Consider the following 22483-nt stretch of genomic DNA (forward strand, 5'->3'; position numbering starts at 1 on the left):
TTTGGGGTTTGGGGTTTTTGTTACATTTTGGACACGCTGCCCACTAGTTGAGAGAGAGGGGTGTTCACAAAGTTTTTAAGAATAGATTAGGACCAGGAGGATACTGATAGGGATGATCTTGCTTGAGCATGAGGCTGGACCAGACAATCTCCTGAGATACCTTCCAGCTCTACTTTTCTATGATACCATTCTTTGCCAATATTAAATTATTCATAATCCTAGGCACTGCAAGTTTTGGCAGGTTTTAATCAACATAGGTCCATTAAAGTAAGAGCTGTGTTAATTTACACCATGTGAAAACCTGACCCTATATAAACTTCATCTTCTGAAGTTAATATGCTGCTGTTAGGGAAAAAAAAACACAAAACAGATTAAATATGCTAGCCAATGAATGCAAGCAGGTAACATCTGAAAGTGGCTATACCAAACCAGAGCAGAAGACTAGCTCAGAAGAAATTTAAACTGGTGAGTATTAGATTCAAACAATTAGGAAGATCATATGTAGTAGAATTTTCATTGCCATTAAAACTAAATTAATTTCTGGTCAGTCAAGTATTCTTATGTTTATCCTAACTATTTCATAGTAAAGAATAAATATTTGGAACACTGTGGCACTGAAAATTGAAAATTAAAACAAATATACAAAGAAGCTACAGCAATGCTGATTTGTAGGCCCACTGTAAACATAAGGGCTATCCAACTGGCAGCATGGGGGCTGCACATAATCTGCAAATGGTTAATATGCAACCCATGGGTCATAGCAGCAGCCTCTCCCACTGCTGAACAGCTGGGTAGACCCCAGGGGTCCATTCAATGCCTGTGGAGCCTGCATGGCAGTGGGGGTCATGTGCTGCCAGTTCAGCATTCACAGCAAGAGGTCCTACATGCTGCTGGTGAAAATTGTGTGGTAGGGGGATCCCATATGTAGGCCTGTGCAGCATGGGCTCAAGGTAACAGATTGTCATGTTACATTCTGACCTAGGCTTCATCTTTGTAGCAATGACGCAAGTTAAGCATACACAGTAATAAGCAGGCCTCTGCAAAGCTTCAGTAGTTGATTCGGTTCAAAGGAGATTTGGCTCGATTCAGCAGCCCAGTCTCTGAATCCAAATCGAATCAGAAACCTCCAAATCGATTTTGACAGATTTGGGGCTGATTCAGACATTCGACCATAGGCTATACAGGTTTCCCTCGCATAAAAACTCCCTTTTGTAATGTAACAAATAGGGATAGGTTCCCAAGGCGGTGAGGGAGGGAGGGAGGGAGGGAGGGAGGGAGGGAGGGAGGCTGGGACTAGGGAAAGGGTGGGGGGAGGGGTGCTGTTCCCAGGACTGCACTGTGCTCCACCTATCCCCACTCACTCCAGCTCCTGGGCTGTGCCATGCTGTGGTGCAGGCAGTTGGTGTCGGCTGCTCCTAGGGTCACTGCGGCAGGGGCTGGGGGGAGTGGCAGCAAGCGGAGGCCTGGGTGGTGTAGGATGCAGAACAGCTGGTCCTCAACTCCACCTAGCCCCCACTGCAGTGGTCCCGGGAGTGACCAGAGCCAGCTGCAACAGGAACTGTCAGGGGGTACAGGGGAGGGGGCAGGGCACACCTCTTGCTGCTCCGTGCCTCTCGGGAGGGCTGTGGCCTAGGGGGATGTGTTGGGCTCTTCCTGGTGGCACGTGCCCCCAGATCTGCATGTGGGATAACACCAGGCTGCTGCTGTAGGCTGGGGCCAGCAGTGGCACCAAGCTGATTCTTCCTGGTTCTCAGGGTGTGTACGCTGAGCACCGGGAACAGCCCAGTGCCGCCAGATCTGGACACAGGATAACAGCAGGCTGCTGTTGCAGGCTGGGGCCAGTTGGGGCAGGTGCACTGAACGCCAGGATGAGCCAGCCTGATACCGCCGCCAGCCTCAGCCTGCAGTAGTAGCCTGCTGACAACCCGCATGTAGATCCAGGGGCACATGCTCCCCAGAAAGAGCCTGACAGCCCCCTAGCCTGCAGCCCTCCTGGGAAGTGCGGAGCAGAAAGAGGTGCACCCTGCTCCCCCTGTCCCCACTAACAGTTCCCATTGCAGCTGGCACTGGTTGCTCCCAGGGCTGCTGCAGTGGGGGCCAGAGTGAGTGCAGACAAGCTGCGCTGCAGGGAGGCAAAGAGGGAGGGCTGCAGGACTGCACTGGGCTCTTCCCAGGGGGGCAGGTGCCCCTGGATCTGCACACGGGACAAGAGCAGGCTGCCGTTGCAGCACAGGTTGGGGTGGGCAGTGGCACCGAGTTCTTCCCGGTGCTTGGCAGTGGTGCTGGAAGGGCAGGATGGACGAGCTACGGCGAATTTTGGTGTGGCAGCAGCCGCTCTTGCAGCGTTGCCACCCGCCCCGAGCTCCGGAAAAAGTCTGGTGCTGCCATCGGCTCCAGCCAGAAGCAGCAGCCTGCTCTTGTCCCGTGTGTAGATCCAGGGGCACGCCCCCCACCCCGGGGAAGAGCCCAGCGGAGCCCTCCCATTTTGTTCCCTGCTGCAGCTCTGGGCCTCTGCTTCTCCCCACTCACCTGAGCCCCTGCTGCAGCAGCCCCAGGAGCAGCCTATGCCAGCTGCCTTCAGCTGCTGGGCTGCACCGTGCCCCGAACCCTCCGGGGCTCTGCTTGTCCCCACTCATCCCAGCTCCTGCTGCAGCAGACCCAGGAACAGCCGACGCTACCTGCCTACACTACGGCACAGTGCAGCCCAGGAGCTGGGGTGAGTGGTGACAAGTGGAGCCCAGGGGGGTTCGAGGCACAGTGCAGCCCAGTGGCTGCGGGTCGCTGGCATTGGCTGCTCCCAGAGCAGTTGCAGCAGGGGCTGGGGTGACTGGGGCCCCGGCCCCATGGCCCTTTCCCCTCCCACCACAGACTTACCTGCTGGGGTGGCGGGGGGGCTCGCCCATGCCAATCGCATAATAGTTAATTTATCTTGCATATAACGAATTTGGGGTATAAAAAGGGTCATTGCATAAGAGTGAATTTGCATATACAGAATTCACATAAATCGAAGGAAATCTGTAGGGAAAAACTCTGCTAGGTGTAAAATGGAAGAAGACTGGCTTAGCCCCAAAGTATAACCAAATATGGAAAAACTGTATTAGATATGTACTCTGGTTACACAAAGAAACGTCGGACTTCTCCAAAACTCAAGAGAAAAGAAGGACCTACCTACCCAAAGTCCCCAAGGGAACAGAGAAAGAAGCCTGGCCAGTGGACTTGTTTTCCCCTTGAATCCAAGGCTACATAGGCAGTGTCTTTATTCATGCAAATACATCTTTGTGTATCTTAATAAAGTTTTCCAGGTGTAACCAGAACAGTCTCAGTGGTCATCAGCTCACTCTCAACCCAGTTAAAATCTAAAGGAACACTAGTAGAGGAAAAAAGGGAGGGGGGGGGAGGGAAGGAGGCAGTACACATGGTGGGGGGTGGAGAATCTCACAAGGGTCTATTCCCTGCAGCATGCAAGCCATATGCTGGTGCCATACCCAACCCTCACCCATGCTGAAGTTATGCATCCTTCATATACATTAATCACACTAAAGAAAATAACGGTGGTTTCCCACTTCTTCACTCACCTGTACGTAAAATTTTGGCACGCTTGCCAAAGCATGTGCTATATTTGCTAGGATTGCATTTGAAGGTGGTGGATAAAGGTATTTGAGGCAAGAATTTATAGGAAACGTGAGCCTGGGGCAAAAATAAACATACTAACATTTAGCATCAATAAACCAGTAATTATATTATCATACAGAAAATTTGACATTTAATCAACTTTATCAGTAAAATTAAAGAACTTCTGATCTACCAGTCTTAAAATCCATCCCTATTATAGCTAGGTTATGGCAAATGGAATGTAGTACTCCATAAAATCAAGGCATTTCAGCTAAGAAAATAGAGTAGTTAACAGTGTCTCAAGTCAGGCAGAAGGCAGGGTAGGGTTACATCTTAAAGACTACAGATTCACAGAAGTTTAGCGCTGGAAGGGACCTCGTGAGATCATCGGGTCCAGCCCCCCTGCTCTTTCTGAACTTACGCCTTTCTAAACTAATTTGTTCAGAAAGGCACAAGGTACTATAAGCAGCAGTCGACGTATTCAAATGCTAGAAACAGATTTGGCTAATAGAGAAGGGGCACTAAAAGGTATTTTGTAAAATGCAGTAAATACAAAGGATAGAGAAGGGAAGAAAAAAGGAAGGGGCACTGAGAAGTGAATTTGAGTTGAAGGGATTAAAGGGGATAAATAAAACAGTTAACCCTCTGGAGGGTGTAAGTGTAAAAGCTAGTCCGGGTAAATGGGATAAGAATGAAGAATCTCTGTTGAGACTCCTTAAAAAAGATGAAGGAAGCAAAACTTTCCAAAAATTACATAGTCCAGCAACAACCATGAAACCTGTGGCAACACCACCAACTTACCCAACCATACCCTCATCTCCACACCAAGGTGTCTATACCATCACATGGATCTTCCTTCTGCTCCACTACATAGCTCAGTAAGTAACAGCTATATGGAAACCTCAAGGCTTTTTTCACAGCCATAGACTAAGGAAACATTTCTATGACAGAGCCACACAATGATCAACCCAGGGCAGACTTGACTCCTACACAGCACAGGCAGAAAGACCACTTCTGGACTTCATCTGAGGACCACTGCCCTACCCTGGCCCTACACATAATACAACCTCAGAATGGAAAGCCATGATCAGCCTTAAAAACAGCCCTGACATTATCATACAACAAGTTAACAAGGTGGGTGCCACTGTAGTTATGTACAAAAGAGCATACATACAGGAAGCTGAGAGACCTTCCCAACATGGAGTTTTACAAATTCCAGACCAGGGATCGCACTGAACAATACCAGAGGGAACTAACACAAGCTCTTAAAGACACTATCTGTGCAAACACAGGAGAACATTTATGATTCCACCTGCCAGGAACCGAGGCCGGAGATCTTTTATTTATTACCCAAGACCCACAAAACTGGCAACACAAGATGCCCTATTGTCTCTGACATTGGCACATCACTGAAGGAGTTTCTGGCTGTGTGGATTCTAGTCTATTCCTATACACCACTGGAGCTGCCAGCTGTTTGAAACAAAACAGATTTCATAAAGAAACTAGGGTCTACTGAAAAGCCTCCAGCAAATGCCATGTTAGCTAACAGATATCATATTTCTATTACACAAGCATCCATAATGTGGATGGATTACAAAACGGAGAACATCATCACCGATGACAACATTGCTTCCGTTTCCATCACACTGTCCCAGTTTGCCCTCACACAACTATTTCAGATCCCTATACCTATAAAAGAACAGCAATGCTATGAGCCACACATTTAGTCCCGCAGTATGATCATGTATTTATGATAGACCTTGAAATCTGTTTCATTCACAACTGATTTCTCATCCACCTACTATACTTATGAGCTTTGGCTTATAGCATGATTAACGTGCAACATAAATTGCATACCACAGATTCAGTCAATTTAGGGAAACCAGGCACAAAGTTGTTCCAAGCACAATGTAAAACATCTTTGTGCCTGATTTATATGGCCCCTTAAATTAAACATGTGACATGTCTAGTTTGGAGGCAGTGTTAAATGAGATTCTCAAGGGGTCTGTCCTCTGTCCAGTAGCATTTAATAACTTCACTAATGATTTGGAGGATGGGACTGAGTGCACACTTGGAAAATTGTAGACTACACCAAGTTGGTGGAGCTGCAGATACTCTGGAGGTCTAGGATCCAGAATTACATGGACAGATTAGAGAAATGGTCTGCAATTAGATGGAGGTAACAAGGACAAGTGCAAAGTCCTGCACTTGGGATTAGGGGTGCACTAACAGAGAATTTTTGGGCTGATACTGATGGATGATTTTTAATGAAACATATCAGCCAATACTGATCCAATATGCATCCAGGCAGCATGGAGAGAGGTGTCTGGCAGGTAAGTCTGTTGTGGGGAAAAGGGCAAGGGGGGAGGGGTGGGGGCAGATCGAGAACCCCACGGTGAGGGAGGGAGTGAGGCTAGGGCAGGGCTCCCGTATCTAGTTTTGGGCCCTACACTTCAAGAAGGATGTAGACAGTGTGGAAGAGTCCAGCATAGAGTAACAAAACTGATTAGGGGGCTGTCACTGTGGGCTGGGGTGGCACCGAGCTCCTTCTGGCAGGGGGGTTGGGCAAGGCTGCGCTCAGGATGAGCGGTGGCAGCACTGGGAGGGGGCTATAGGGGGGACTGCAGCCACCCCAAGATTTACTGTAGACCTCCCAGTCTCCCCTCCCAGTGCCACCGCTGCCCACCCCGAGTGCAGCCTGGCCCGGCCCCTCCACCAAGAAGAGCTCAGCATCACCCTGGCCCCAGCGAAAGCCCACAGCTGCAGCCCAACCCCACTCTGTGCACAGATTTGGGGGTACGCACTCCCCATGCCCTCACACGGGGCATGCAGCAGCAGGAGCTGCCATCCCCTCTCCATACCCCGTGATGATCCACTCAGCTCTGTCCCACGTCCCGACCTGGCTGTGCAGCACCCAACCCTGCCCCAGCCCCACTCCCTCCCTCACCGCTGGGGCCTTGATTTGCACCCCTCCCCCACCCCCCTTTTTCCACAGCAGGCTTACCAGCTGAACCTCGGTGCTCTCCACACTGCCGAGTTGCGTTCCTGGCCACCTGCATGCTGAACTGCAGCTGTTCGCATGCACGAGGCATTTATCAGTGGCCTCATTGGCCACATCAGCCTAAAAAAGCCAATTACCAATACTGTCCATTTTTATTATACCAGTGCCAATCCGATATGGGACTGATGTATTTGTGCACCTCTACTTGGGCTGGAATAATTGCATGTACAAATACAGACGAGGGAATGAATGGTTAGGTTGCAGAGAAGGTCATGGGGACTACAAGAGAACATAAGCTGAATATGAGTCAACAGTGTGATCTTGTTGCAAAAAAAAGCCAATAGCATCCTGGGTTGTATTAAATGTCACTTGAAAATCAAGGGAAGGGATTCTGTCACTCTGTTCAGCATTGGTAAGGCCTCACCTACCTAGAACAGTGTCTCTAGTTTTGGGCCCCACACTTCAAGAAGGATGTAAACAGTGTGGAAAGAGCCCAGCACACTGCAACAAAACTAATTAGGGCTGGGAAGGCATGACTTACGAGGTAAAGCTGGAAAAACTAGGTTTATTTAGTCTAATCTAATAGTCTTCAAGTACCTGAAGGGCTATTAGAGAGAGAACAGTCATGGGCTTTTCTCTATGGCTGTACGGGACGAGACTAGAAGCAATGGCATAAATTTTAGGAAATTTAAGTTGGAGATCCAATGCTCACAGCCAGCTGATTGCTTGCATTGTCTTGGGATAGCTCTAGGTCTCAAACTGAACATAGGGTTGTCCAGGGACTATGCTGACAATCAGCTGATTGCAGGCATCAGCCCAATCCAGCCTTCGGTCCCATGGCTACCCGCAACCCAATCACAGGGATTGGGTTAGGGTTAACCCTGGGGTCTGAGACAGTGCTGCCCCTTGCCTGATCCATGGGATTAGGCTGGGGTCAACCCCATGTTCCAGTTTGGTCCTGGAAGTTGTGTGATTTGGATCTGAGGAATTTTATGATCCATTTAAAACACTGCAAGTCTTGACATATGCATCTGGCATGCCAGGACTCAGGATTTTGGGGAGGGAACAAAATTTCCTCAGAATCCAATCCCGCCATTATTTTAACATCTTCCAGGGACCTAAGGCACATCAATGACAGCTTCATCATATAGATACACAGGAATGAAACTAGAGAAAGCCCACCAGAACTTTAAAAACTTCCACTCCTCCATCAAACTGACTCCTGAATACTCCATCCAACATACTCATATCTTAACACACCAATACCCAACTTCACAATGGCTGCAACACCACAGTATCACATTATTTACGCTAGCTTTTATCATTCAGATGTCCCTGAATGAGTTAAATGCTTTATTTTTCTCTTTTACTCTTTTGAACCCACCTTGCCCTCTCTAAGCGGTATGCTCTCCCTCTATCCTTAGAAAGAAAATAATTCATTTAAATACAATTTATAATGCCTGTTCACTGCCTTATAGCATCTAAGGAAGTAGACTGTTGCCTGAGGAAGTATATGCCATTTTTAAAGTATTAGTCTTTAAGAGTGCTTATACATGTGCTCCGATGCATTCTAATTAGACTTGTCTGAGTCTGCTCCGCATTCTAATTAGAATGCTCTAGCATTACCACAGCATCATGTGTATAAACCCTTAAGGGTTTAAAAATGGCCACGGGGCGGGGGGGGGGGGGGGGGGGGGGGGGGGGGGGGCACTAAATATCATCAGATGAGTTTTAGTTAAAGCATCCCATGGCCATTTTAAAATGCACAGGGGCTTAATATACATGACACTGTGGCTTTTTAATTAGAGCAGCTGTGTTTGAACCACTCTATTTAAAACACCCCCCACCCCTGAGCATGTGTACAGGCACCCTAAAGTGCCACCCTACTCCATCTTCTAACTAGGAAAAGAAAACCACAGAAATTCTGATGTTCAAGATTTAGTTTTATTATTCAGTTATAATTAATGAAACTAAAAGGTTGTTGGAGGGATGTTAAACCTCATGCAGGGTTTAAATCAAATTCCATAAGATTAGATTGAAAGCAAGGAACAGACTACTCATCCATCTGCCAACCATAGGCATTTTTATATCTTCCTCTTAAGTATCTTGAGACTGGCCAGTATCCTTTCTAAGACAGAATACTGGGTTACATAGATTTTTGCTATGATTCAGTATGGCAATTCCTATGCCTAAACTATTTAACAAGGCTATGGGCAAATTTGAACTTTCATTCAAATGATTTGGAAATAAACTGTGCATGCATCAGGGCAGGGTGGCATTTTATAGACTAATTTGTTTAGAGAGGCATGAGCTTTTACAAATTACAGCCTAATTTGTCATACGCTACGAACAGATTTTCAGAGAGTATGGGTACTAAAAAAAGAACATTTTATATATTCATATTAAGGCAATCTGTAAACACTAAACTTAACTCAGACATTTAGTTAAGACTATCCATAGGTATATGGAGAACAGAAGCCTTATTCAGTTACTTCAGTTTCCAAAGAATAAAACTGCTCAGTAGAACAAGAGCAAGTACTAACCCATGGCTCGGAGCAATTCCATTCTCTATTATAGGAAAGCTTGGCTCTTTCCTTTCTTTTTCTTCTTTTACTGGTTCTTCTAAACTGAAAAATAAGGCAGTATTAATTAAAAGTGGGCAGAATGCAATAAAATATACAATACACAATGCCTTGCATATGAAATATTTCACGTTACATTCTAAAATATATTCCACTCTGACTTAGACCTATGGAATCTGCCCTGAGCTCTTGGTAAAACTAGCAAACGTACACATGCCATTTATTTATTATTTTTGCAAATGAAGTATTAAATGGAAGACATATTCAAGTCATGCTCTTCCTTGGTAAAATAACTATAGCATTTAAAATCAACAGTACTAGAAAGAAGCAAAATTTGCAAAATACAATCTACTTGTAAAGTTTAAATTTGAGTACCATATTTACCCAAATTCAAGACAACTTCAAATCTAAGATAATGTCCCCGTACTCACTGCCCTCCACCAACCTGCCCCTCTCCATGCTGTAACCCCTAGCCCCCAACAGCCTCACTGTTCCCAGGTGATCCAAGTACATGGGACACCTCAGAGTGGCTCCTGTCACATGCTTCAGGAATAAGCTGTGTGGGGAGCCTGACTTGGGCAGGAACAGTGGCAGTGACACACAAGTTCCTCCCTCCAGTGCCAGCTCCCTATCCCCCATCCCATCTCCTCCAATGACAAGACGCAGGCGCTTTAAGGAATAATTTGCATGCCACTGTCCCTGACCAAGTCAGGTTCCCTGTACAGCTACTCACTGCAACATAGGGCAGGAGGTCAGGAGGAACTCTGGGGCTCCCCCTTCACCTGAATCAGCTGGGAAAGCTGCCACTCTCTACAGCTCCCAGCTGCAATAGTTCCATACTTGATTCTAAGGCAAGGTATTTTTCCCCCCCTGTTGAGTGGGGAAAAACTCTGGTCTGGGAATTAAGTGAATATGGTAATTAACCATTTTAGTATTCCATACAATTTGTTAAAAGTAATTTGACGGTATGTGAAATGACTCTGTGCTAAGCTCTATGAACAGTAACTGTGTCAATGTACAGCTCCCTAAAGAGTCAGATTCCATCTTTCCTTTAAGTAGGTATGCAGTGGAAGAGAGCTCAAGGACCCCCCTCATAATGTGTGTACTGCCTAACTACAAAGAAAATTGTGGCCCTTGGGCTGTGAGAAATTAAAGAGATGTTTAAGGCCTAGTCCATGGTATGGTGATCAGTTCATGTATAGCTTCTTGAAGGACTGTAGTCGACCCAGGCAGTGTGGTAAAATTAAGCCTAAAGAGAAAAATTCAGACAGGAACTGGATCCTCAGTTCATAGTTCTATACATGCCTTTATAGTTAAAACTATAACCAAATCTATTACTATTTTTAAGTAAACATGATTTCTGATTGTGATGTATTGTGAATTGTTAAAATATTATGAAATCCATTTATAATTTCCTGTACTGATGTATATGTAATTCAGTTATAATACTGAATTTTGACAGAAATTACTCACATACCTTTTGCTCTTCTCTGAGGGTGCAGGATGGCTAAGTACATGAACACTATCTTGCTCCTTTGCAAATTCAACAACTAAGGTGTGACCTAAAATTTTCAACTGATGCAATCTTGACAAAGCCTTCAAAAGATTATAGAATAAGGAAACAAAAAGATTAATTTAGGCTAATCAGAAAATAAATATTAAAATATATTAAATATACAGATTAAAACTTCCATAATATCTTCTGAGATTCAGTATCTTTCCCTCTTTCTGACAGAAATAGTGACTGAAAAGATAGACTATCACATAATCTGACTTTTGGCTAATAATAACCCTCTCCTTTATGAAGCTATAAACTGAATCTTAGCGTGATATTTGACAATATGGATGCAACCTAATTTGGGGAATAAAGGGCAACGATCACTTTGTTATTTATTTTCTGAAATGCTTAGGCTGTGAAAAGTTAAGACTTCAGTGATTATGTGGTTTATTTTTAGCTTGCCATACCAAAGAGACCTAATTTAAGTCTTTTAAAAATAGACACTGCATTTGAAAAACTGATGCAATGTAGTTGGTTTTCCTTCAGAAAAGATATCAAAATGGTATTAAACCAAATTCTTAACCAGCTAGTTTGTGGTGCTCTCAGTAAAATTAAAGATCCATTGGTATCTTATTAATTTTAAATAACACAAATTAAAATAAGAAAACACCTCAAGCATTATACACAACAGGGTTAAACAAGTAAAACTTCTTCAAAAGCAGTTTCACTAATTCTGCAAAAGCAAATGAAGTTTCACCAGTTGTTCTTCTCTGAATATGTCAACAAAGCAATGGAATAAAGTAGCAGCTGATACAATATGCAGCACAGTCCACTTTAATACATACCAGATGCATATAATTTAACTGTGTCATGTACCATAACTTAAATTATAACAAATATTGATTAATGTAAAAAAAGCTTTTGCAGTTAACTGATGAAGTGCATAGCATCTTTTCAGTCCACTGCTTTTTTTGTAATGAACAGAACTCCAGTTCACTGCATATCAATTAGTACAGGATAGGGGTACACTGATACATTGGTCGATATCATATAGGCGCTGATGAAAGGAAAATTGACATTATCAGCAATCGGCTTTTTTTGGTTGATGTGCCCAATAATATCGCCAATAAATGCCATGTGCACGCCCGCAGCCACAGCTTTCACAGGGCCAGAAGTGAATCCCGAGAGTTTGGAGACCAGCGTCTGGCCAATAAGTCTATGGGGGGGAAGACGCAGGGAGAGGGAAGAGGCATGGTGGGGCAGATCAAGGTTCCACTGTGAGAAAGGGAGTGGAACTGGGACAGGGACAGGTGCTGCCTAGCCGGGGTGGGGGACAGAGTCGTGAGTGGCTCATCTGGGGGTGCCAGGGGAGAGGGGGGAGGTACCCCAGGGGAGGCATCAGGGCCACGTACCCCTCGGATCTGCACACAGGGTGAAGGCGGACTGCCGCTGCAGGCTCAGGTTGGGCTCTTCCTGGCAGGGGTTGGGCAAGGGCTGTGCTTGGGCCGGGCAGCAGTGGCACTAGGCAGGGGGGCTATGGGGTGGGCTACAGCCCCCCCTCCCAGCACCACCACCTGCCCCAACGCTGCCCTCAGCCCCAGCCTGCAGCAACAGGAGCAGCCCTCCCACCCCGGTCGAGCCACTCGCAGCTGTCCCGTGTGTCATCCCACCTGGGCAGAGCCTAACCCAGCCCTAGCCTCAGTGCCACTCCCTCCCTCATTGCAGGGCCTCAATCTGTGCCTCCCCACTCCAATTCCCTCTCCGCGGACTTACTGGCCAGACATTGCCGGGCTGCATGCTTACTGCATCTGCACGTATGCCCATGGCATTGACTGGCAACATTACTGGCAAAATCAGACAAAAAAAAAAAAAAAGCAGCCAACTGCTGACAATATAAATTTTCCTTTTATTGGTGCCGATATGATATGAACTGATGTATCGGTGCACTATAATAATGAGAATAGGAAGCAACTATGCAAAGCCTGTACTAAAAACTTGAAAATGAACAGAGCTAGTTAGCTTCCTGGCTACTATTTCCCATAATTTTCAACCCTTCTTACAGCAGTTCTGAAAATGACTGACTCCTGTCATTTTCAAAGCTTCTAATACCAGCCCTAAAACTTGTATCAGAAGCCTTGAAAATAAAGGGACCTGGTCAGTTCTGGAGCTTCTAATATCACAGCACTGACAGTCTTGCATACTTATTGAGCACTGAGTCTTGATCTGCAGCTCACAGCTAACATTATTATATTTGTAGTTTTGTAATAAAGAAATATAGAGCCACCTAAAGTCAACTGATACATTTTATGACACTTCCTTGAACACTTTAGTCTATAGCATAGCCTGATGACTAGAACATTAGACATGTATTCTGGAGACGAGGATTTAAATCCCAATTTATGAAAATGGTATTTAAAATATAGGTACTACTACCAGGGCTCCCTTGTCCATACTACACCTGGTGTATGGAAACATGGTACTTTACCTTAACTGTTTGTTTATTTTTCAAGGCAGTGTTGATTATCCACATGTACCAATATTTCTGAAGGCCTGTCATGGCAAATGACTGTGATGAGAGATACAAATTTGTTTGCCCTATCCAAACTTTTCATACAACAGTGTTATAAGCAAATACACACATACGCATACACACACACACTGAGTATTTTTTTCTATTTTGGTATTTATTTTGCATCTTTTTCCTTGACTCCCATTACTGGAGGATTCATGAATTATTACGGTACAGGTATAATTTTTGAAAAGTGCTTTGTTAAAACATTTGATGACATGGCAAATACAAACCTTTGCAGCTGCATTTTCATTGGGAAAAGTAACAAAGGCTGTATGTTTCTGAAAAATAAATATAGGCATTACTTTTCTATTACACTGAGTTATACCCCATTGAATAAATATTTATTAAGGAATTGCGATTAAAAATTACATAGAAATTAAATTGAAAAATATATTACCATACTTGCAGGTTCCAAGTTTTTGACCAATCAGTTGAATAATATAAATTTAGAGGAAGAGATGGAAGACAAGGGAGCATGGGCTCAAAAAAAAGGACAACAGCTTCCTGGGCTCAGATCAACAGAGAAACCCTGAACAAAGTAGGGTTTGGAGGGGAGGAAAGGAATGAATATTGACCAACCTATGTAAATGCTGATCTATCTGTAGTTAAATAGATGCTGGGGCATTTATTTGGCTCTGATTTGTACAATGAATATATCGTTTTAAGATGATGGTATATTAAACTTGTTTAACGCCAGGGGTTCTCCTAGCAATCAAAATACTTTTCAACAGTGTCACTTGACACAGTGTCAAAACAATTCACATATACTTCATTTCACAATTCGAGATGCTTATTTATCATCATACACAGTTAATGCCTCCTTCCCAAGCAAAGACTAAATCTCTGGCATGGTACGCCTAACCCAGTGAGGAGGACAGAGGGGGAAAAAAGGCTGGGAGCAGGTTGCTGAAACCACAACCTCTTTGTAAAACTTTAGATCCATTTCTGTTCCAAAACAACCTTTAAGATTTCAAAAATTAGACTCCAGTTTTGTTAGTTTGCAGCAGTTTATGCCATAATCCTATAAACACTAATACACATGCTCAACTTTAAACCGTATCTGGTCTTAATCAAAAAGCATTAAAAGTCTTTTGGAAGACAACAAAAGACAATTCTCATTTCAACATTAAACCAAACATATTTCCTTGATGGCAGAAAAATATCCATTTTTTAATTTTGATATTAACAATAAGATTTTCTTTTTTAAATTAAAATCTAAATTGACTATGAAATACATTAAGTCTTAAACTTATTCTGTCAAACCATTTAAATATATGACCCCTACACCTGGAACTTTGAGGTAAATCTTCTTAAACCTGATTGATGCATGTCATCTACTGCATTAAAAGCTAAATTCTGAGAGGACCCAGGCACTATGCAAAGATATCACAGGAAGAAGATCCCTAGCCTCTGATCCCAGGTAACACTATCATGTATTATCCAGTGACCACACCTGACCTCTCACACCTATTTTAATCAGCTGCTTGACACATATCATGAGCAAAACATTTATCTAGCAAGTATATATCATTCACCATTTTCTAACACTATAATGTACCATTCATCAGAATTCACCAATCTATATTAATCTTAAATAAATGCATAGAACTATACCGTATCTTCTGCAGCAGCAGGAAGATGCGTAAAAGCTCTATTTAGTTGCAAGTTTACATGTTACAACTTACAATAGTTATTTCAAATGAAATGAAAACAGAACTTCCTTTAAAAAACTACTAAAGCACAAATTGAAAAAAATATTAAAACTAATAATTTAAATCAAGGCGTTTCACCTTGGAAATTAAATTAAATTGTTAATTTTAGCTGCCTTGCTTTAAATCAACATGCTGCTTGATGGATCCCCTTTCTACTCAGAGGCTGAGTACATATTAAGTACAATAGTTCCAAATTCTAAGTCTTTTTAAAAACAGATTTAATTGCTACAGGACATGCCACTTAGCAGCAGTCCATGCTTCCAACACATTTGGTAGATTTAAAGGCTCTGCTATGCTTGTTACAAAAAACTTCACAACTACAAGACTTCTAGTTTCAAGTATTTTTAGAATATATATTCTTGGTTCACTAGGGCTTAAGTTTTCAGTTCCAATCTGAAAACAACTGCTTCTACTTTTACTGTGTTTAAATTTAAACCTATTATGCAACAATGCAAAAAAAAAAAAAAAATTAAAAGACGTGATCATCAACATACCACCACCAGGGCTGGTGTTATTATTTAAACAGACTAATAATTCAGAAGCATACTACTATCCTAACATAAGCTTTTTGTGGATAGCCTCCTGTATATTTTGGGCAGCTCAGCAACATCTTGGAGCTAGGAGTACAGATGGGTTATCTCTATATGGAGCTCAATGCAGGCCAGATGTGTAAACATGGTCAAGACTAACAATGATTTCAAACCATTGCAATTTGAAAAAGTTACCATTCAACGTGCATTTGTGTAGTTCCTCACAAAAGGATCAGAGCTGTATTCCTAACATAACAACAAATAATACTTTCACAGATTTTCTCTTTTCTTTTCTTGTGTAAAAAAAAGTGCAGAAAGTGCAAATAAATGACTAAATCTCAAAAAGTAGTGTTGGAGCAATGATGTAGCTGTAACAATCAAAGAATTATGAAAGCAAGGATTTTTTTTAGGGTGATATCTTTTATTGGACCAACTGCATGGGTTGAAATAAAGTGAGACAGGCTTTTGCATGCAAGATATTGTTCATCAGGTCCGACCCATCTAACTTTATGCCAATCATGCTAGTTAGTCCAATAGTATAGAAGCTATCACCCAAAACTCTTTATTTCCCTCAAAATCTCTAGTCATTTAGGAACAGATCAATGTTTTACCAAAGCAAAACTTCATGTAGAAAGGTAAAACTGTTTTCAACAGAATTATGGATTTTTTCCTCTTTAGCTTAGTGCAATGTTTTAATACTGCAGTGCTCAACCTTTTGGCCCCATGGGCCAGATTAATGGCATGAGAGCAGTGCCAGATCACGCCCTGGTGCCCAGCAACATCCCCCGCCCCTACCATCTGAGAGCTGGGATTGAGTCTTGGGAACCTGGTGCCAGCCCCTGCTGCAAGGATTAAGTCCTGGGGGCCAGGCATCACTCCCATCAGCTGCGAATGAGTCCCAGGGACTCTGCACCACTTCCTCCTAATGCTTTCATGCTGACATTGGACCATGGGGCCTGGTACTGCCCCTACCTGGTGCTGGGCCCAAAACAGAGGGAGGGCTTGGGGCTTCCCATGGATCTGGAAATTTCACAGCAGGGGAGAAGTGCCACCACTCTCCCACAGCCAAATTTCCAGACCCAAGGGAATCCTGGGAGGTAGGACACCACAGGCCACATCTGTCCTGCTGGCTGGGGGTTGAACACTCCCATTTTAATACAATATTAAAAAGTAAATCCCTTTGTCTGTGTGAGGGGAGGGGGCAGGAACATTTAGTGAACAATTACTTTACCCTTCAAATGACCCCTCCCGGCTGGTTGGAATCAGAGACCCGAGCAATCGCCCCAGAGCCTGGAGTTTGCATTTGAGGGAAATGTAAACTCCTTCCGCCGTCCGACTCAGCGGCTGCACTGGCGAAGAGGGAGCTCTGCTAAAGGTCCCCCCACCACCCGACCAGGGCGGAACCAACCTAGGCAGTCCCCACAACGAAGAGACCCGCCGACCCCGAGCCCGCAGCGGGCCGGGAGGGATCAACACCCTGCTAAGGCCGGAACTGGGGGATGATGGTAGGACCCCACTCCCACACCGGCGGGCGATTGCACGGCGGGAGCCGGACCGGTCCGAGCCTGTGCCCCCTCGCCCTACCAGCCGCCCATGGTCCGACAGGACGCGCGCGGACACGGCCCCGAAGTGCCTCAGCAGTTCCTCCTTCTCCACCGCCGTCAGCTCGGCGGGCAGGTGCCGCACCAACAGCGTCCGGCCGCTCCGCCGGCCCGTGACCCCCGCCTTGGCCGCAGCCACCTCTTCCGCGCAGCCCGGCGCCGCCATCCCCGCCGCGGCCGGGGCGAGGGGCGGGATAGCAACCCGGAAGTGCTACCCGCGGGACATCGCCAGGGAACCGCAATTCTCGCGAGAACGTGAGGCGGCGGAAAAGGCGAGAGCATCTGGAAACACTCAATGCTCGCGAGACCTGATGGGCTTAGGTCGTGCCCCCGGTCGCGGAGTGGTGGTGTCGCTAGACAGGGGCGGGGCGGGGGTGTGGACTGCGCATGCGCTGGCCCTAAAGAGCCGCAGGCGGAGGAGGTGCTAGGGTGCCTGTAGTAGGGCGCAGGCGCGGGTGTGGCTTCCAGCCTGCGTGCCAAGTACAGCAACCCGCGTGGCCCTGGTCCCCGAGCATGGCGCACAAAGGCATTTAGCTTGGCCTGCGTGCCTGTGGGCAGACCTCAGGGGAGCTGAGGGGCCTGAGCCTTGGGGCAGTGCAGCCCTGGGCCCTTCCCCACCTTCTTTGTTAGCAGTCCCTCGGAGTCGTGGATGCCGTCTGTCTGCTTGATGGGTCCTCGGGTGAATGAGGAGCCGGATTCTGGATGCACGCTTTCTTTGGCAACGGGGGCATGTTGTTGCACGGGAGAGTGGAATTTGCAGCTCCGGCTTGGTCTCCTCGTTCCTCTGCTGTTCTGCCTTAGTATCGCATGTTGGGCCTTGAAGTGGCGCGCACTGGTGAACCAAGTGGCGCCACACTGAATGGTCAGCAGCTTGCTCCTCCCAGCCATTGGTGTGGATGCTTCTGTGCTTGAGAGCAATCTTGAGTGTGTCCTTGTACCATTTCCTTTGGCCGCCCTTTGGGCATTGGCCAATGGAGAGCTGGGAAAAGAGTCTGGCGAGAGAGGAGGTTCTCAGACATCTGGATGCGGTGGCCTGTCCATCGGAGTTGATTTCTCAAAAGCAATGGTTCAATGCTGGTGGACACAGCTTCATGGAGGATGCCTGCACTGGTCCGGCAGTCCTCCCACTTGATCGCCAGGATTCGACACAAGCACTGCTGGTGAAAGCTCTTGAGGGTCTTAATGTGGCATCAGCAAATGGTCCAGGTTTTGCTGCAGTAGAGACCAAGGCAGTGCAGCCCTGACCCCTTCCCCACCTTCCACCTGGAGATGCATGAGCATCCACCACTGGTAGTGAGCTGGACCAGAGCTCCATGGACCCTGGTGCAGCTGGTTGCAGCTTCCCCACCACCTGCTGCAAGCAGCCCAGGCTCCATGGCATGGGCCTGCACAGAGCCCCAGCAGGCAGCTGGGAGGCTGCAAGTGGCTGCACCAAGGCCTGTTCAGCCCTGGCCTGGCTCATTGCTGGTGGTGGCAGCACCTCAGGGCAGGTGGTGGGAAAGAAGCCAGGGCTGCCCTGCCATAAGGATCTGACCCCTCATGGTTCCTCTGTCTGCACCTGGCATGCCAACATTTTAGAAGTCGAGCTTTGAGGTGTTTTAGGCCCTCTGCCCAAAAACATTGCCTTATGCTACGCATCTCCGGCCACATCTACATGGCCCATAATGTAGCTCGTTGCTACTGCATAGTAGTAATTGTGTGGCATGAAATGTGATGTGGTTTTACTGCACAGTAGTAACGAGGTACTGCACAGTCAGCATTACCAAAAATCCTGAGTGGAGCATTACTAATGTTTTGATTATTCTCTGTGGACAAGGAATGAAACTCCTTTTTATGTGCTGTCACCGGACTTGAAAAGGTAACTTTGGGAAGTCTTTTTTTTTTTTTTCACCTAAAAATTATATTAAAAATGTTGACATTCTTTCTCCTTTTGTACTGTAGTACTTTAAAATAAATTTGGCCGGCTTTTGGGGTACAGCCAGAGAGAGGGTGGAGGGACATATGTTCTGGCAGTGCCAGGAGTCATTCTGGGCACTGCACATTAGGCAGGTTAAGGAGAGGGAGGTTCATGGATTGTCTAAGCCCTACATTGTCTTTTTCCCCCCTGCAGGTCATCAGCCTGGGGGGTTCGTTTGCTTCACAACCCACCGCCCAGGGCCAGAGCTAGCCACTGCTTCCCAGCAGTGTATCAGAGCCAGCAAGGAAGTGGCTGGGGCCCATTTGGACACGGCACACATGGAACCCTATGCACTGGGGAATCTGGACACAGCGGAGTCCAGACTGTCTGGGGGGGGGGATGCTTCTGCACAGGCTCCTAGGAAGCAGCCTCCCTCCCCCCCCCCCCCCCCCCCCCCACACACACACATGCACACACACTGCCTGCCCCCAGGCACTGCAAGGAGGTGGGGGAATGGGTGCAAGTGCTAAGCCTGAGTGCAAGGCTTCCACGGTTCCCAATCTCCCTCCTGGCCCTGGTGCATCTGTAGTCAGGCAGCATCCCACCACCAGGCACACCTGCACTGGGCATGCAAGCCAGCATTGGGGACCCTCCTCCTCCAGGGACCCCTTGCATGGGAGGGGGGAAGAGGGCACAACCTCACACTTCCACGACCTGTGTACAGCAGCGTGGGGAACCCCCTGCCTCCACAATCCAGATTGTGTGGGGCTTGCACTCAGTCCTGGCTGCTTCTCCCACAAAAGGTCCCAGGCAGCAGTTCCCTCCACTCTGTCTACTACTGAGTACTGTTAATAATACCCTGGCATGCATCAATGAAGCATCTCCAGCAAAACCGTGGAGGTGATTCTTCTGCTCTAGCTAGCACTGGTGAAACTGCAGCTAGAGTACTGCATCCAGTTCTGGGCACCACCACTTTACAAAGACTTAGACAAGCTTGAGGGAGTCCAAAGAAGAGCCACCCATATGAGCCACCCATATGATCAGAGTCTTACATGACAAGCCATATGAGGAAAGGCTAGAACTCTTCAGCCTGAAGAAAAGAAGGATGAGAGAGGACCTGGTAGCAGCTTACCGCTACACTAGGGGAGTGCATCAAGGGCTCAGGTTCACCAGGGCACCCGAGGGGAAAACTAGGAGTAATGACCACAAACTCCTGGAATACCGATTCAGGATCACCATCAGGAAAAACTTCTAATGTACAGGCATGCACTAGGCAGACAAGGTTCCTTGGGTGAATTTGATATCTTTTATTAGACCAACCCAAATGGTTGGAGAATAGTTATTAAGCAAGCTTTCAGATTCAAAAACCCTTCGTCAGGCTAAGGAAGCTGCAGCAGTTGGTGTGTGCTCTTCCTGGATGGAAGGGTTTTTGAACCCGAAAGCTTGCTTAATATCTATTCTCCAACCATTTGGGTTGGTCTAATAAAAGATATCAAATTCACCCAAGGAACCTTGTCTGCCTATATCCTTAGACCAACACGGCTACAACCTAAACCCCTGCAGGCATGCACTATACATTTTTAGGTATCCAGGTTGTAGCCATATTGGTCTAGAGGAAAAAGTAATCAGGGCTTATGGTAGAGGTGATATCTTTTATTAGACCAACACGAGTTTTGCAAAAAAAAAATCTTTAATTGAACTTCCATTTCTACCCAGGAGAACTTTCACAATCTTTTCTCTGGTGCCTGATGAAGGGTGTTTGTTTCGGAAAGCTTGCAATTAAAGATAATTTTTTTTTGCAAAAATCTTGTTGGTCTAATAAAAGATATCATCTCTAGTGATTGCTATACATTATTGTGTTTTTAGTCACTGTATTTTTTTTCCCTTCAATTTATCAGTATCTTTTTTGTGTAACCCTAATTCTTTTCTAAACTAATAAGGCATAACATTTCAAACTTTCTGCTGTTGACTGAATTGAGTAGCTTTTAGACTAAGCAGTGCTCTGCCTCCTCAAGAGTAAGTGATTTCTCAAAACTACCTGACTCATGATGCCCTGTCAAGACAGATTTGGAAACTGCAGTTTGGATTTTCCTTTATTTATCCTGCCTTACTCCCACCCAAAAATAGTGCATAATTGTGGGAGAAAGTAGTATAGATAACATAAATGAGTTTAATTTCAGGGATGGAGGTTGGTTTGGGTTTTTCTGAGTTTTCTGAAGAATGAAAATGTGAGGCTTTTTAAAAGATGACACAGAAAAGCAAAGCCTACCATGTGAAGGATTAGATACCCAGCTCTCCAGACCTGTGACTAAATTTACTTAACATCTGTCAGAATGCATAATTTCCTTTTCATTCTGTTGTTTTGTTTGTTTGTTTTTTCATTAAATTATATCTGCCTGTTTTTCAAAGTGGTCAAAAATGTCCTGGTTTAATCAGTCAAGGACGTTTCACCATAGTATATGTCTATTACTTATGAACTAATTTATCATACAGTCCTCAGTGATAGTTTTGTTTAATTTCAGAATTGCAGGATTAAAAAATCTGAGCGTCAAGTGACTTTGATGTTTTTATGCAGTGCAATAGATACAAAAGCCAGGAGACAAAGGCATGCAGACATTTAAGTGCATTCATAAATCTAGCCTAATTTAAACATACTGATAAGACTGAACCTTGGTTCTCTGTTGAGTTTAAGCATGCCTTGTTGACAAAAATATTCAGTTATTTTGCTGATTCTAAGCATGCACTATTTAGAGCAGAACTTTTCAGTCAGTAGTAAATGATGCTCTAACCAGCAGGTAAAGGAGACAAACAGCTTATAGATGGAGCAACACTAGTTCTTGATAACAGAGTTAGCAGTTTACTTCGCCAACAGGGCCCCACTACAGAGAAAAATCAGTGCAATGAATGCATGCTAGAGTACACAGAGTGTGGACAGATGTAACACTTAGAATGTTCTAAATATGTTTCGAAGCTAAAGGAGCAGAACTACCAGCTCCTGTGGGTAATATGTTGCATAGAAATGGGTTTAAAAAAATCTCATCCCCAGACCACAAATAAGCTAAGGTACAAAAAATGTTGAATGAGGAGTAATTGACCTAGGCCTGTTGTACTGAGCATGTTTGTTATTACCCTGAAATACAACAGTTTTCTGATAGCATACTGTTAGGTTAACAATAATTTGGATTATTAAGACGTATTAGCTTTGCAGCTGAATACAAGGCATGACCTGGGGCCTAGCAAATGCCGCTGACCACAAGGCAGAATGATAGCTAAGCCTTTGCTTGTGTCAAGTAATCATTTTAACTGTGTTAAGCATTTTCTGAGTAAAATGCAGCAAGTGAATCTGTCTGTGTGCTGTAAAATCAGCTACAGCAAGAAACAAGATACGACAAAGAAGCCATTGTTCTAAGTACAGTGATTGTGTCCTTAAGAAGTATCTACCATTGCAAGTTCTTGCTAATGTATCATAATGTTACTG

General features: G+C 45.2%; 1 protein-coding gene across 2 annotated transcripts in view; it reads right to left on the bottom strand.

Annotated features, from left to right (window-relative positions):
* Positions 1-17327, bottom strand: part of RNPC3 (RNA binding region (RNP1, RRM) containing 3) — a 33641-nt gene extending 16314 nt beyond the window's left edge. For both annotated transcript variants that reach the window (XM_019500902.2, XM_014604093.3), the window contains exons 1-5: positions 17092-17327; positions 13496-13543; positions 10673-10791; positions 9157-9240; positions 3576-3687 (exon numbers count right to left, since the gene is read on the bottom strand). In XM_019500902.2, the coding sequence (XP_019356447.1) occupies positions 3576-3687; positions 9157-9240; positions 10673-10791; positions 13496-13543; positions 17092-17274 (546 nt within the window). In that variant the 5' untranslated portion in view covers positions 17275-17327. The remainder of the gene's footprint in view (positions 1-3575; positions 3688-9156; positions 9241-10672; positions 10792-13495; positions 13544-17091) is intronic.
* Between the last annotated feature and the right edge of the window lie 5156 nt (positions 17328-22483).

Source organism: Alligator mississippiensis, chromosome 5 (genome assembly GCF_030867095.1).
Source record: "Alligator mississippiensis isolate rAllMis1 chromosome 5, rAllMis1, whole genome shotgun sequence".
Lineage (NCBI taxonomy): Eukaryota > Metazoa > Chordata > Crocodylia > Alligatoridae > Alligator > Alligator mississippiensis.